General features: G+C 33.4%; 1 protein-coding gene across 4 annotated transcripts in view; it reads right to left on the minus strand.

Annotated features, from left to right (window-relative positions):
- Positions 1 to 4,280: 4,280 nt before the first annotated feature.
- The window catches only part of LOC111058252 (monocarboxylate transporter 10), a 31,899-nt gene continuing 22,216 nt past the window's right edge, over positions 4,281 to 13,963 (minus strand). Inside the window, exons 6-9 of one of the 4 annotated variants that reach the window (XM_039432120.1) lie at positions 13,423 to 13,563; positions 11,096 to 11,321; positions 9,339 to 9,542; positions 4,281 to 6,929 (exon numbers count right to left, since the gene is read on the minus strand). In XM_039432120.1, coding sequence (XP_039288054.1) covers positions 6,883 to 6,929; positions 9,339 to 9,542; positions 11,096 to 11,321; positions 13,423 to 13,563 — 618 coding nt within the window. In that variant the 3' untranslated portion in view covers positions 4,281 to 6,882. Of the gene's footprint in view, positions 6,930 to 7,319; positions 9,543 to 11,095; positions 11,322 to 13,422; positions 13,564 to 13,963 lie in introns of those variants that run through there. The other 3 variants (XM_039432121.1, XM_039432119.1, XM_039432118.1) reach the window with 3 other exon arrangements.

Raw genomic sequence — 13,963 nt, forward strand, 5'->3', positions numbered from 1 at the left:
ATCTCAACATTTAACAATGCAATCAACGTCAACAACAGCATTGTGAATGTGAAATAACAATCAGCTGTTATGAAGAATAAATTAATTTTTATGCTATCTAGCGGATAATTTTAGAAATAGAATGTTGGGAAAGAGCACATGTATGCGACCTAGCGGATTATTTTCTAACTATAGCGAAGTCCACGATATAATGACAGTGAATAAAGATAGAAAAATAGTGATGCCGATTCTCTGCATAATTTAATTTTATTTCTACACCATCAAAAACATACTTGGCATCCTTGTAGACCTAGAAAAGGATAGTACCACCGGCTTTGTCGAATGATAGACAAGGATAGCAAAACCAAAGTTGATCAAATACTGTCATTATAACCTGGACCTCACTATAGCGTACCGGTACATGATGTTTGCACACGAACTATATAGAGGCACACGAACTATAGTGAGGTCCACGTTAAAATGGCAGGGGATAAAGATAGAAGAAAAGCGATGCCGATTCTCTGCATTAATTAATTATATTTCTACACTGTCAAAAACATAATTGGCATCGTTGTGGACCTGGAAAAGGATAGTACTACCGAGTTTGTCAAATGATAGACAAGGATAGCAAAACCAAAGTTGAACAAATACTGTCATTATAACGTGGACCTCACTATAGAGTGACACAGAGGTGACAGGAGAGTACCGACAGACACGCCCCTCAAATGGTATTGAGTAGTCTACGGCACAAACAAGGAATTCCGTAGGCTTAAATCAGGTCCTACTCCTACGGTAATAGGCTGTTGAGAAGCCCACCAAAATGTTAAGTAGCCTACGGTACCTCAACTTGAACCTCGAGGATAGTTCTGCCCCCCTCTCACAAAAAAACGCATTTATTATCATTGAAAGGTAAGCTATATTGGCTAATCAGCTGTTTGGGAGGGTCTCAGGTCACAGTTCGTCTATAGTGAGGTCCATGTTATAATGGCAGTGTGTGATTTGCAATGGTGTTGCTATCCTTGTCTATCATTCAACAAAGCAGATGGCATTATCTCTTTCACGCTTTGCGATGTTGCCACACCGTTTATCAACAATGTAGAAATTCAATTAATAAACAAAATATTTAATCTCAATCATGAAAATTTATTATTACATCGTTGAAAATATATTTTCTTGACAAATAAAATATGGTCAACTATTTTCAACAATAATGAACAGTTAAACTCATCAGATATACCAGTATCAGCTGTTTGGGCGGCAAGACTGAGATCTGGCAACCCTTTTCACCTATCTTCCTACACTGCCATTATAACGTGGACCTCACTATAGTTCCCGTTCAAGATAATATTAATGCCGGCCATCAGCTGCACGGCGGCCACGTTTTTGTAGGCGCAGGTCCGGTACTGGTATGTAGGAGCATAGAATAAAACAATGAAAACTCTGGGAAGTTGTCAGAAATATCACTATAATTTCTTGTAAAATTACATACCGTACATGTTTCAACACCAATGTTGTCATCTTCAGTGTTGAAATTATTTTACAATAAATTAGTAATATTTCTGACAAAATCCCAGTGTTTTCATTATGGATAGATATCACAACATCTCACCAACAAAATTATCTGAATAAAACAATATTAATGTAAAAAGCAGGCTATTCACTATCCGATATATTTTCCAACTTGAGGTTCGACGTCGAAACGTGAATGGGGTTGTTGTGGGCGGGGCGAATGCTGTCGGAACGGAAGTCTGAACGTCTAAACCAAAGACCTTAAGATGCATAGACTCACATACAGCGCTAGTGTCGTACTTGGAATTGAAATCCGCCTTTGAGGGGGCAACCCAAAGATTATTACATACCAATGCCTTTGTGATCTATTGTATTACAAATATATATAGATATAATACTCGTGCTAAAATACCCCAATGGCGGCCTTCAATTTCAAGTAAGAGCTATCATTGGGAAGGCATAGGCATTGTGGGTCTATATCTCTTTAAGGTCTTTGGTCTAAACTGTTCAACTGACTTGTTCGCCACGCAAGTTCAGCCGCCTAGTTACGTTCTATTTGAAACGTGAGTGGGGATGTTTGACGAACCAGCCGGAGCATGAGTGCTGAAAGATCCTACATAGTGGCTCAAGGAAGTCGGACCAAATTGTCGGATAGTGAATGGTCCGGTCCGTTCAAGTTTTCTCTGGTAGGAGGTTCTGGCACAGAAAAGGTACAGAATGGAAACTTGTAATCAAACGCCTATCTAGCCAATGCTTTTTACATGACGCAAATACTAGACACGTCACGTGACCTTGGAAAGTTTCAATCCTGGTCTTTTGATTGGCTCGTGGCAGTGAACGAGATCAATTGATCCGGATCATTAAAGTGATCTGAACCCACCATCAATACTATTACAATGCGGCGCTTCCTAACAAGATGGCGGATTTTTACGTCAGGGTACTAGCCAAGTTTCCATACTGTAAGTTTACTGTGGTTCTGATATATCAAACAGGATAATATTATTTTCCATTAAATTAAAACAACATTCACAGATTATAACAAAAAACACTCACCACACCTCTTTTGTTCGGCTAGCCGAGGTACCTCTCTTTCAGAAATCAGGGTGGAAAATACATAACTTGTAGTGAACAATTCGAATTTATTTCATTGTTACAAAATATATATACCCTAGAAGAATAAAGGCCTATTGTATTCCATTTATTTTTCCATAAAAAAATCTAATATGGAAATACAATAATGCTATTATATGAACTTGTCTGAATGTTGTTAAAATGCTTCCCAGTTTTGATACGAGTCTATCGATAAATTTTGAAGAACAAAATAAAAATGAAATAATTTTTTTTTTATTTTGATATGAACAGGAAACTTCCAAAATGCATCAATAATACATTTTCCGTGACAGAATAATTGTAGATACGGCTTAGACTATTCTACTTCTTTAACTTAGTTTCTATTTTATTTCTCTAACGTGAAAAGATTGATGATTTACCGTACTGGATATATCTTAGGCTACATTACACACATTCGTTTCACATTATTTCTTAAATTTTTACTAACAATAAATAACACGTAAAAACTATGTAATCATGAATATATTTTCAACTATTTTATCAACAAACAAGATCAATATAGCCTATAATAGAAGGGATTTTTATAAATATAAAATACTTTTCAACCTATCAACAATACTGATGCTATTTACTGATCTATAAATATTTTTTCTGTAATTTTCAATATATCAACATAATATATGCACCTATGGACGAAATATGTACCGTAAATAGATTAAAATTATTTATTCAAGTCGTTGAAGGGGTCAATGTGAGCAATAATTTCAAATATAATACCATAAAACAGAGATCAAACGTACCTGTAAATTTAAAGGTAGACACAAAACAATTCAGAGTCATTAATATTAATTATCAAAGTAGTAAGGCAAACTACGATTAGAGAACAATAATTAAACACCATGAACTATTTATTTTGTACTGTACCTAAAATGGAATGTCCATTGGCAGTTTATACTTCAAAAGGATAAAAGATTTGATACATAAGGATTTTTATTCATGTTGTGAAACTAAAAATGTTTAAAAATATGGCATTATTTTATTACTGTAAGTGATACCATATTACAAATAATGTCTACAATAAAACTGTTTCTAGCTGCTCAGGTCTCAAGTCTAAATAATATTTGAGAAAATCAAAATTTCATACATGAAATCGTATATATCTACAATTTATATACCTTATTAAAAGTAACTAACAATAAACATTTTATTATGAATATGTGAAATGATATGGATGTAACAAAAGCTATTTTCACGATTAGTTACAGAACCGAAGTTTTAAGGTGTAGCATAATCCGTGTAATCTGTCCTATCCTATTCCATTAACAATAATAATTTCTTAGCAGAGAAAATATCTACAACGAAAAGTATAACTTTACAACTATTTCAATGTTTCCAATCCTTATAAAGAGATCACACATCTTTCAACGCAGCAAAACTCATCATTTTACACTTCACATTAACAACATATATATATATATATATATATATATATTATATATATATATATATATATATATATATAATATATATATATATATTATATATATATATATATATATATATTATATATATATATATTATATATATATATATATAATATATATATATATATATATATATATATATATATATATATATCATATTAATTATAAAATAAATAATTTTTTTATTGTCATGGTAGCCCCAACAAGAATTGGAAAAATGGGTTTTGACAAAACACAAATTGTGTTTTTGTGTTATGAGGAAGTATTTTAAAATATTGATCAATACAAAAATATTTTGATTCATGGTGATCATGGATGACACTAATCTAGAAAGGCACGTGTTACAAAATAATAAATGGATGACAATGGAAGAAGTATTTTCAAAAGGTGAAAAATACAAGTGTCATAGTGATAAACAGAACTAACAAGATGATGGTTACAATAACATGATGTTACTTATAAAATAAAATTAAAAAATCTCAAAGAGGTAGGATACTCATTGTGATAAATATAAAGCACTGTACATTACAATGATGGATGTTTATATTTTTGACAATGAAAACGTAATTTGAAAAACCTACAATAATAATATTATAAAATTTAATAATTAAAATTTTGATTTTGTTGTGACTTTTAAAACCGCTATGCTAATGAAGGACGCTATGCTATGATATGTGGAAGGATATCGATAAATAATTTTTTTATTCAAAACCATTGTGAAATCCTGGTTTTTCATGTAAAATTGCCATTGATTCATTGAAGCTCAAGCATTTCAAGAACTCATATCCCATTAAACAATCATAAATCTCATTTGGATTGAGACAGCTATATCTAGATATTGTTGCAAGGAAATAAATACCATAGAATATTCAGTTTCTCACGAAAGCAAACATTTTCCAACAAAACTTTGAAATTAGACAGAATTGAAGTTGGATTACTTCAAGTGATTTGGTTTTCCGTATTGGCCAAAATACTACTTTTTCCACTTATTTCAATTCCAATGATAATCTGTGATCTTGAATGGGGTAATGGTTCATTCAATGAATTGAGGTGCGCTAAACAAATATTTAAAAATAAACAGATAAATTTTGTCCATAACACATCCAACAAATTAATATCTTATTATTTTAAATACTTTTTTATTCTACAGATTTTTCATCAGGTAAACTTGAGGAAATTTTGATTTCTATTATTCTCACCAGTAAATACTATTCTCAATTGTAAACTATATTTAATTGAGAATAATTAATAAAATATGCTAATGTAAACTCGAGGATGAATACTGCATTCTCTCGCATTAGTACCTAATATATTTGATTGACTCCTCAATAACAAAGTAGAATAATAATAAAAACTAGAACTACCGTTTCACTAGAGTTGAAAAATATCAATAATTAGCACATTCGGTTCAGGGAAAAATATCAATTTTTAGGAAAATTCGTTGTTTTTGTGGAACTACATTTCGCAATAGTTTAAAATACCTATTTCAATTTTTGAGACCTTACCTGCTACATTCTGCCATATCTAAAACTATAATGATGTTTTCAATTTTATAACTTGTATGAACTTTTATAACTTGTGCAACGCGAATCGATGAACAAAAGAATGCTATATTAAAATTTTCTGTCTAGAAACTTATCTATCTAGTCCAAATAGTTCTGTCAAGAAGCCAAAAGGAGCTTTTTCACCATTTGTTACAATTATTCAAAAATTTTCTACCAGATTAACGGTTGTTTTTATCAATCGAGCACAATAACCCAAGTAGTTCTGTCAGGGAACCAAGTGGAGGTACAACACCATTAGTTTCAATTATTCAATATTTATCACCCGATTGACGGGTTTCTCAAAATATTGAGGAAATCTGCACATTCTACATTCTAACATTGTCTTCATGGCGACTAGCCTTTGCTTTTACACAAAACACATTTTAATTGTCCCAATAATACGGGCACAGTCATTGTCATTAGTTTCGGAAGAACTTTTTCTATATATGAAGTAGCATTAAAGCAGCAAACCTAAAACTTCCAGACTCTATTCCTATAATCATAAAAATTAATGAACAAAAATTGTAAAATTGTAGAGCAATGTGCTTCAATAGGTAGCAGTTTAACTGTATTGTGGCACTGGACAGAAAACTCATTTGAAATTTTGCCATCTTATTTTTATGGTCACTAGCAGTCTGATACTTTAATGAGATCCACGTTATAATGGCAGTGGAGAAAGATAGGAGAACAACGTTGCCGATCCTCACTGTCCTGTCAATGCCTTCTTGACGGTAGCTGATACAGGTTTATTAATGTAATATTAATTGTTCATTCTTGTTTAAAATAATAAATTATTTTATTAAGCGATGAATTAATATTTTTTAATTATTTCATAATGAATTTTCATAATTGAGATGAAATATTTTGTTAATTAATTATCAATTCTACATTGTTGAAAGCCGATCTGGCAACAGAGCAAAGCGAGAAAGAGATACACTATCCTCTTTGTTGAATGATAAACAAGGATAGCAATACCATTGCTAATCAAACACTGTCAATATAACGTGGACCTCACTATAGCTTCATTACATCTATAACCTTCATATTGAAAGCAGACATTAATAAGAATTGAAAATTTGGAAATTCACGATCATGGTGCGGTTCAAACTGTAGCAGGTAAGACTACAAAAACATTGACCACACCTCAAATTGGAAAAGTCAAAATCGTTAACTCCTCAACTATGTTCTCAATATTTAAAAATAAATTAAAACATAAAACACTCATTTTCACATATTACACAACTTAAGCTAGTAATAGGAAGTTCTTAAAATAGGAAGAATAACTATAAATGGGCTCATCTTTCTGTCTCTGAGGATGCGATGACTGGCTGGCGTGTATGACCTGCAATAGACCAAATTCAATCATATCATAATTAAGAACTTCTCCAATTATTGAAGAGTGAAGATGATGAAATCACTTGAAAATAGAGTTTTAAAAGAGCTCAACTATTGCGACTGTATTGTGTTAATTAAAAGAATCAACGTTTATTTTTTGGTTGCACCAGAGATTCATAAAAACGGATTATAACGAATAATTTTTCAATTTTTTATATTTTCAAACAATACTCCATTTTGTAAATAAATGTACAAACTAAACCACCTAATTTTCAACAGATGAGTTTAATTAGTAGCATCAAATTTGTTTAATGGAATGAATGAAATAATGTTGATTTTTTACTTGGAAAAACAATGGATGAAGATAGACAGGCAGAAGAAGAAGGAGAAGCAAAAATAATTTTCAACATTTTATTAGAAAAATAGTTTAGTATCTAGTTTACATTTCAAAAGCCAATCAATACTAAGCAAGCAAAAACCAAACCAAACACGTCATGCAAAGTAAATCACAATGTACAAAATAAAGAATTTCAGCAAATATTACAGCAAAAATTACAGAGATCAAAAAATTATTGCATCTACAAGAATACGAGCTATAATATAAACAAAAACACATTATACTTAGTTGAATATTGAAGAGTATAAAGGGATTCAATAAACTATATAAAAGTCAATCAATTAGGCAACCAAAACCAGAAACCATCTACTGAAAAAAGCAAAAATCATAGAAAAGCGTGAATTGAACACTCTAAAAATCTAAATAAAGTTAATACAGAAAAGTATTTACAGAATACACAACTTTACAACTATTAAATAAATAAATGGGCACATTTGTGAAACTTTTAGTTCTAGCTTCTTAGAAGCATCATTTACAAGTTATATGCCATTTATTGAAACATACGAAAAGCATCCAGAACCAGAATCTATAGTTTTTCCCTTAGAAAGCATTTTTTTGGTAAAATTAAGCAAGTTATTGTAAATAAGGAAAGCATTGAATTGGAATAATGTAAAAGAAATAAAAAATATTAGTATTTAGAATCATGGCATGTATTAGTCGAAAGAAGAAGAAGTCATTGGTAGAATATGATAGGTGTCATCTGCGCATTCTTTAAGGCACTATAGAAACGTTTCAGATGTTTATAAAAAATCTATCCATTAAGATGTATAACGTCATCTACGAGATACAATATAGTCATGATGTAATTCAAAATCGACAAAGCCTTCAGTTTATGTATTGTTTGTTTTGAAATCTTTAATGAATTGAACTTAATAACGATTAATTATTGCTCATAATTACAATTTTTGAATTTGTCTCTTCTTATTAAACATATATTTTTTATACAGTGATTAAATAATACAAAATGACGTCAAAACTAATTGAAAATCAATGCTAAAATATACGTAACTCATATAGTCCTCTGCTACACAATATACCATGGAATGTTTAATAGAATTTAGAAGGAAGAAAGGAAGAGAAAGTTCTCTCAACTACAAATCGAATCATATATAATCCCAAATAGAATGATATTTGATTAGTCCTAAATTAAAAAAAAAATTATTAGATTCAACTAATCCCTCAACTACGGATTGAATAATTTGATTTGATTCAAGGAATTCCTCAACTGAAACTCGAATCTAATAAATTCATCATCCCAAATAAAATAATTTGATTTGACTTGAGTAATTCATCCACTACACATCGAATTGAATCATTCATCATCAAAATTAAAATAATCTGATTTGATTCAAGTAATTTCTCCAGTACAAATAAAATAGTTTGATTTCATTCCATAATTCCTCAGTTTAACTTCATTCATGTGATTCCTCAACTACAAATTAAACCATAAGATTTTACTCCATTGATAGAAGAGTTATTGGAAATTGCAGTTAACCAATTGGATAATTAGAATTTGAAAATAATTATTATACAGTGATTATTTTATTCCATTAATTCCCAAAACACAAATCAAATTCAATAATTATTTTTTTAAGGAGATTTCGCAACTGAACAGACCTCCTCTACTACAAAACTAGCCGCAACCTCAATTCCATTGATATTCGAAATTGCAGTTAACCAATTGGATAATTCAAATTCAATTCGATATTGGAAATAATTATTATACAGTAATAATTTTATTTCTTCAATTCCCAAGCCACAAATCCAATTCGATGATTTGTTTCAGGAGTATTTCGCAACTAAACAGTACATCAGTACATAATTTTCAATCAGTATACCTAGCAGCCATTCTCTCATCACATAGCAGTTGGCACTCGCTGTTGACACTATACGCGGCGCGATTGAACACCTGGAAGTGTTTGGGTAGGGAGTTGTGACAGACATTGTAAGAAGCAGAAAGCGGAATACTGTAGGCGGGAACAAACAGAGGCAGGGATGCGGTCGACGACGTCTTCTTACCGTTGGTGAGGCCGCCATTTTGCTGGTGGATGAGTTGCGAGGTGGCTGTGTCGTCGTCGTGCCGTGCAGATGTCGTCGCTGTGTCGTTGCCGTTGCGTGACGTCGAACAGCTGACCATGAAGAGTAGCGCCGCGCCCAGGATTGGCGGAATGCCCGCCAGGAAGAACGGAATGCTGTACGACTTGGTGTGGTCGTAGATCAGGCCTGCAACCATCAGTTACAATGAATAAGAATTTATTCATTTTCATTTATTCACATTAAGTTTAATTTTTATTTATATAAAAACTCTATACTTCTCTTGGCTCCGCCAAGTGATCTCTTACATGTGGACCAAACGTTTGACGTATCTAGTATTCTTTTCCATGGAGTAAAGTAAGTTGCCGGCCAGCATAGCTGAGACGACTAGGGCGTTGCACCTTTCAGTCTGCTGGGGCTACCAACTGAGAGTCTTCTGTCATTCATTGATAATACTTGGGTTATAAGGGTCTCTTCACACTTAAATACGCTGAAAAACGTCCTATCTCCTAATGTTAAATCCTGTGTTTCGTTCTGTCTCGTTCATATTCGTAGCTTGGATTTAACATTGGGAGCCCCCTGTGGGTTGGGGGAGCTTTAAGTCGAACATCGTACTCAAGAAATTGTTGATAACCAGAATATACCAACAGTATCCCTGCTTGTCGTAAGAGGCGACTAAAAGGGACCCCCTTTCCAAAAGCCCTTCTTCTCCTTATAATATGCTTTGGAACTTTTCATTTCTAGAATGACACTTTTTCCATTGACTTAGCTTTGTGCCATTCTTTATTTATTTTTCTATCTATCGGCATCATTGGCCGTATTCTTACTTCTTCTTAAGCCAACCCAAGGTGTTATGTGGACCGTGATGGGTGGTACTTTTATATGGTGTCTCTAACGGTGCCTGCAGGATACCATGCGCCCTCCTGTAGTATTTAGCCTTGCCTGGACATGCGGGGGTCTGTCTGGGTCGACTCTACTTCCCCATTTGTTCGTGGGAGCCACATGAACAAACCAAACCCCAAGGCAACTCCAGAAGTTGCCTAGCCTTCAAACCCACGGGATCCTTAATCTGAAATGGGTGCTTCAGGAGCACAGGGGGTTCCTTTGCACTCTTATGTAGAGGCTATCAACATTGAGAAGGCTTCTACTGATCACGACATGTATGATGTAAGCTCAATCACATCATCCGAACTGGAGAGGAAGGATGAGCTTCTCAGACCACTGCTCAAAGAAGGACGGCCATTCAGGCATAACTTCTAGGGAGAGGTGAGGCTTTTGACCCTGCAAAGTTTCGGAGGGGCAAAAAGGAAAAAATCAAGAGACCAGAGATGGGTGAAACTCCAGGCACAAATGTGGGTCAAGAGGCTGAGTCAAGGGTAGCCAGGCGCCCTAGAGGCAACTTGGTGACCCCTTCCTCAGGAGAAGGACCTTCAAAGAAGGCCAGGAGTGGAACTCACGTAGGTCACGAGGACCAATCAGTCTGAAGAGGGTGGGTACACTAAATTGAGACAAGCAACCAGGTGATGAATGGGATGTTAGTAAAGGGAAAAACTCCTGGTTCTTGTAAAGGACACAGGTATTGTCTTACCTAACTGACATACTACTTGGGAACACAATAATAACGTGTGGGGTTCTTTGAACCTTTGGATCCTTGAATCTGTCCATTCAAAATAATAACATTGGGGGATAGGACATATTTCAGCTAAGTGTGAAGAGACCTTAATTGTCTAGCAGCAACTGACCAGCAATGGGCGGGCCGATGGTGAGCGGAAACGAGCAGAAGCCGAGCAGGAAGCCGATGGCCTGGCCGGCGCCATCATGGCCGCACAAGTCGAAGGCAATCGGACCGAGCAGTGAGATGAAGCAGCCGTCGAACAGACCCATCGTCAGCACACACACCACCAGCAGCGAGAAGCTCGGGCACACCACCATCAGCATTGTCACCGACCCGATCAGGAAGAACGACAACTGCAACACAACAACACCATAAAATGTAACACATTATTATTTGATATAATATATTTATTGAGATATATGAATTCTATATAAAAAAAAAACTGAAAACTTATATATTCAGGGCTACTTAATTTCTTAAAAGTAAAATAACACAATAGTACCCTTTTTGAGAAATTTTTAAAATAAATTAAATTAGAAACAAATAGTTTCGATGCTTAAATCATTTTTCATTTCATCAATAAAATCAATTCAGATGAGAAAATTGATGAATTTTCAATCACCAAATGAAAAGTATATATATTCAGACATATACAATTGAAATGTTAGTAATCATACCTTACTAACTGGTAAAACTAGTTAGTTGTTTACCAACTCGAAACTAGTTGTTTTTAATTTGTTATTTTATATTAAAAAGTTATCAATAAAGGTGATACTTTACAGATAAAAAAAAACTTAATTCAATCAAATAAATACTCTCACCAAAATATTTTCTTTTTGCTGGTGAATCCTAGATTTTATATTTTATTCAAGTACAGTATATGTATGAGTGATTATGTTTATTTAATTATCTTTTCAATGATATGTCATATTATAAAGAGTTTGGAATATGTCTTGAATATTCTAATTGGCAATAAATGAAATTGAAAAAAAAAATGCTTTATAAATGGTGTCATATTATAAAGAGTTTGGAATATGTCTTGAATATTCTAATTGGCAATAAATGAAATTGAAAAAAAAATACTTTTAACCTTACACATATAGTCCAGTCAATGTAGACATGAAAAAGGGTGTATGCTTGCAATATACATTGTAGTTCTAATTTTTTAATATATTTTTTGGATACATAAGAGTAGCCCAGAACCAATTTTTTGGTGGCTCGTTGGAGTAAGTGATAATGCGCCGGTTTAATAATCAAGAGAACGCGAGTTCGAATCTCGACCGGGGCAAAAAGTTTTTGACCTCAGCACAATCCCAATGTAATTGTGCTGTGGTAAAAAACATCACATAGATACGGCCAACCCCGTCTTTCAGAGGAGACAGACGATAAGCCGTCGGTCCTAAAAAGTAATCTACCTAAAAAGTAGTCGCCATCTCTCATCATCATCATCATCATCCTTCTCACTCATTACCCACGCACAAGCCTAAGAGCTTATGTGGGCATCACCCTCAGTATTATTATTATAGTTTTAATTCTTCAAAAATGAGTACAATTTTGATGAATTTTAGTTTTTAATCAACAATATCTTTCAATTTTCACCTTTCAAAAGTATAATTCAAAATCCCCTGGGCGTAATTCTGTGCTTCACTACCTGAGACCAGGTAGAGCGCTCTATCGCATATAGATCTCTAGGTACACTTGATAAAAATGCTCCTTGTATTTCGAAAAACACATAATTGTTAGCTTCAATCATCATTACTACCTTCATTGTCAGCACATTGAGAGCTTGCACAATGCTATAAGTTAATAATAAGATCATGTTATATCAGAATCATCCGTTAGATGCACTCAATTTTAGTATTTACTGGTGGAGAGGCGTGCATAAGGACACCTCAACATTTCAAACACCCTTAACTTTTGACAAAATGATCGAATCTCCTCGTACTACATCTCATTCTTTTCAGCTCGTCAAGGCGGCTCAAATTCATGTATCATAAGTTAGATTCGGTGGAGAAATGATAAATTTATTGTAGAGTGTACTATAATTCTAGTATTGGAATTTGAATAATAAAATCAATATAATATTTGTAATCTGTTGCATAACCACAAACAGTTAAGGGCACCCCAACTTCGACACCTACTAAACTTTCAACCCCATTACATTGTTATCAAGAGAGAATTTTGATTTCAACAATGAAATTTACTTGTAGAATGCACTGATTAGAAAGGAAAGAGGCTGTGAGGCAATCCCACCGGAAGATCCCACACAAAGATTATAAAGCAAATTTCCCAAACTTTCATCCTTTCACATTCACAGTCTTCAACAAAAAAACGTCACTTATATGATTGAACCGATAAGACGCTTAACACTAGACTAACCACTTCCTCCTCAAGATAAAATCATCAAGTCATTCACATAAATCAACCTGAAGCAATGGCATATTATATTGTTACCTGTTGTAGATATACCCTGTTAATCCTGGGATAATCAGCTATCTTTCCAAATATTAACCGCCCCAGACCGGATGTGACGCCAATACAGAAGACTAGATTTTTACCATCGTGGCCAGGGAAGTAATCTTCAACAAACTTTACCTGCAAAACAAAGATAAAAAATGATTTATTTACAATACCTATAATTAAGGATTTATATTGGAGACATCATTAATACGTGTTCTCCTGAATGTAGCTACAAGTTAAAGTCTGAATGCAAGTAATAGAATGCACATTTCATTTAGAGAGCATCAATGATTTAACATAATTTTGAAAAACAGTGAAAGAGAAAAGTGATTTCGTTCCAAAAAACGAATGTCTCAAATCTCATGAATACAATAGTATGAAAGATAAGAGAAGTGGAAAATCATCAATTATTTTGTTTATACTTGTCAAGTGTAATACAAGAGAATAAGTCTGATTATTGTGGATAATTGATTAAATCAGTTCTATATTTTCGAGAAATAGAAATCTATTGGTAACAAGTGAAATCAGAGACGGG

This window comes from Nilaparvata lugens, chromosome 7 (genome assembly GCF_014356525.2).
Source record: "Nilaparvata lugens isolate BPH chromosome 7, ASM1435652v1, whole genome shotgun sequence".
NCBI lineage: Eukaryota > Metazoa > Arthropoda > Insecta > Hemiptera > Delphacidae > Nilaparvata > Nilaparvata lugens.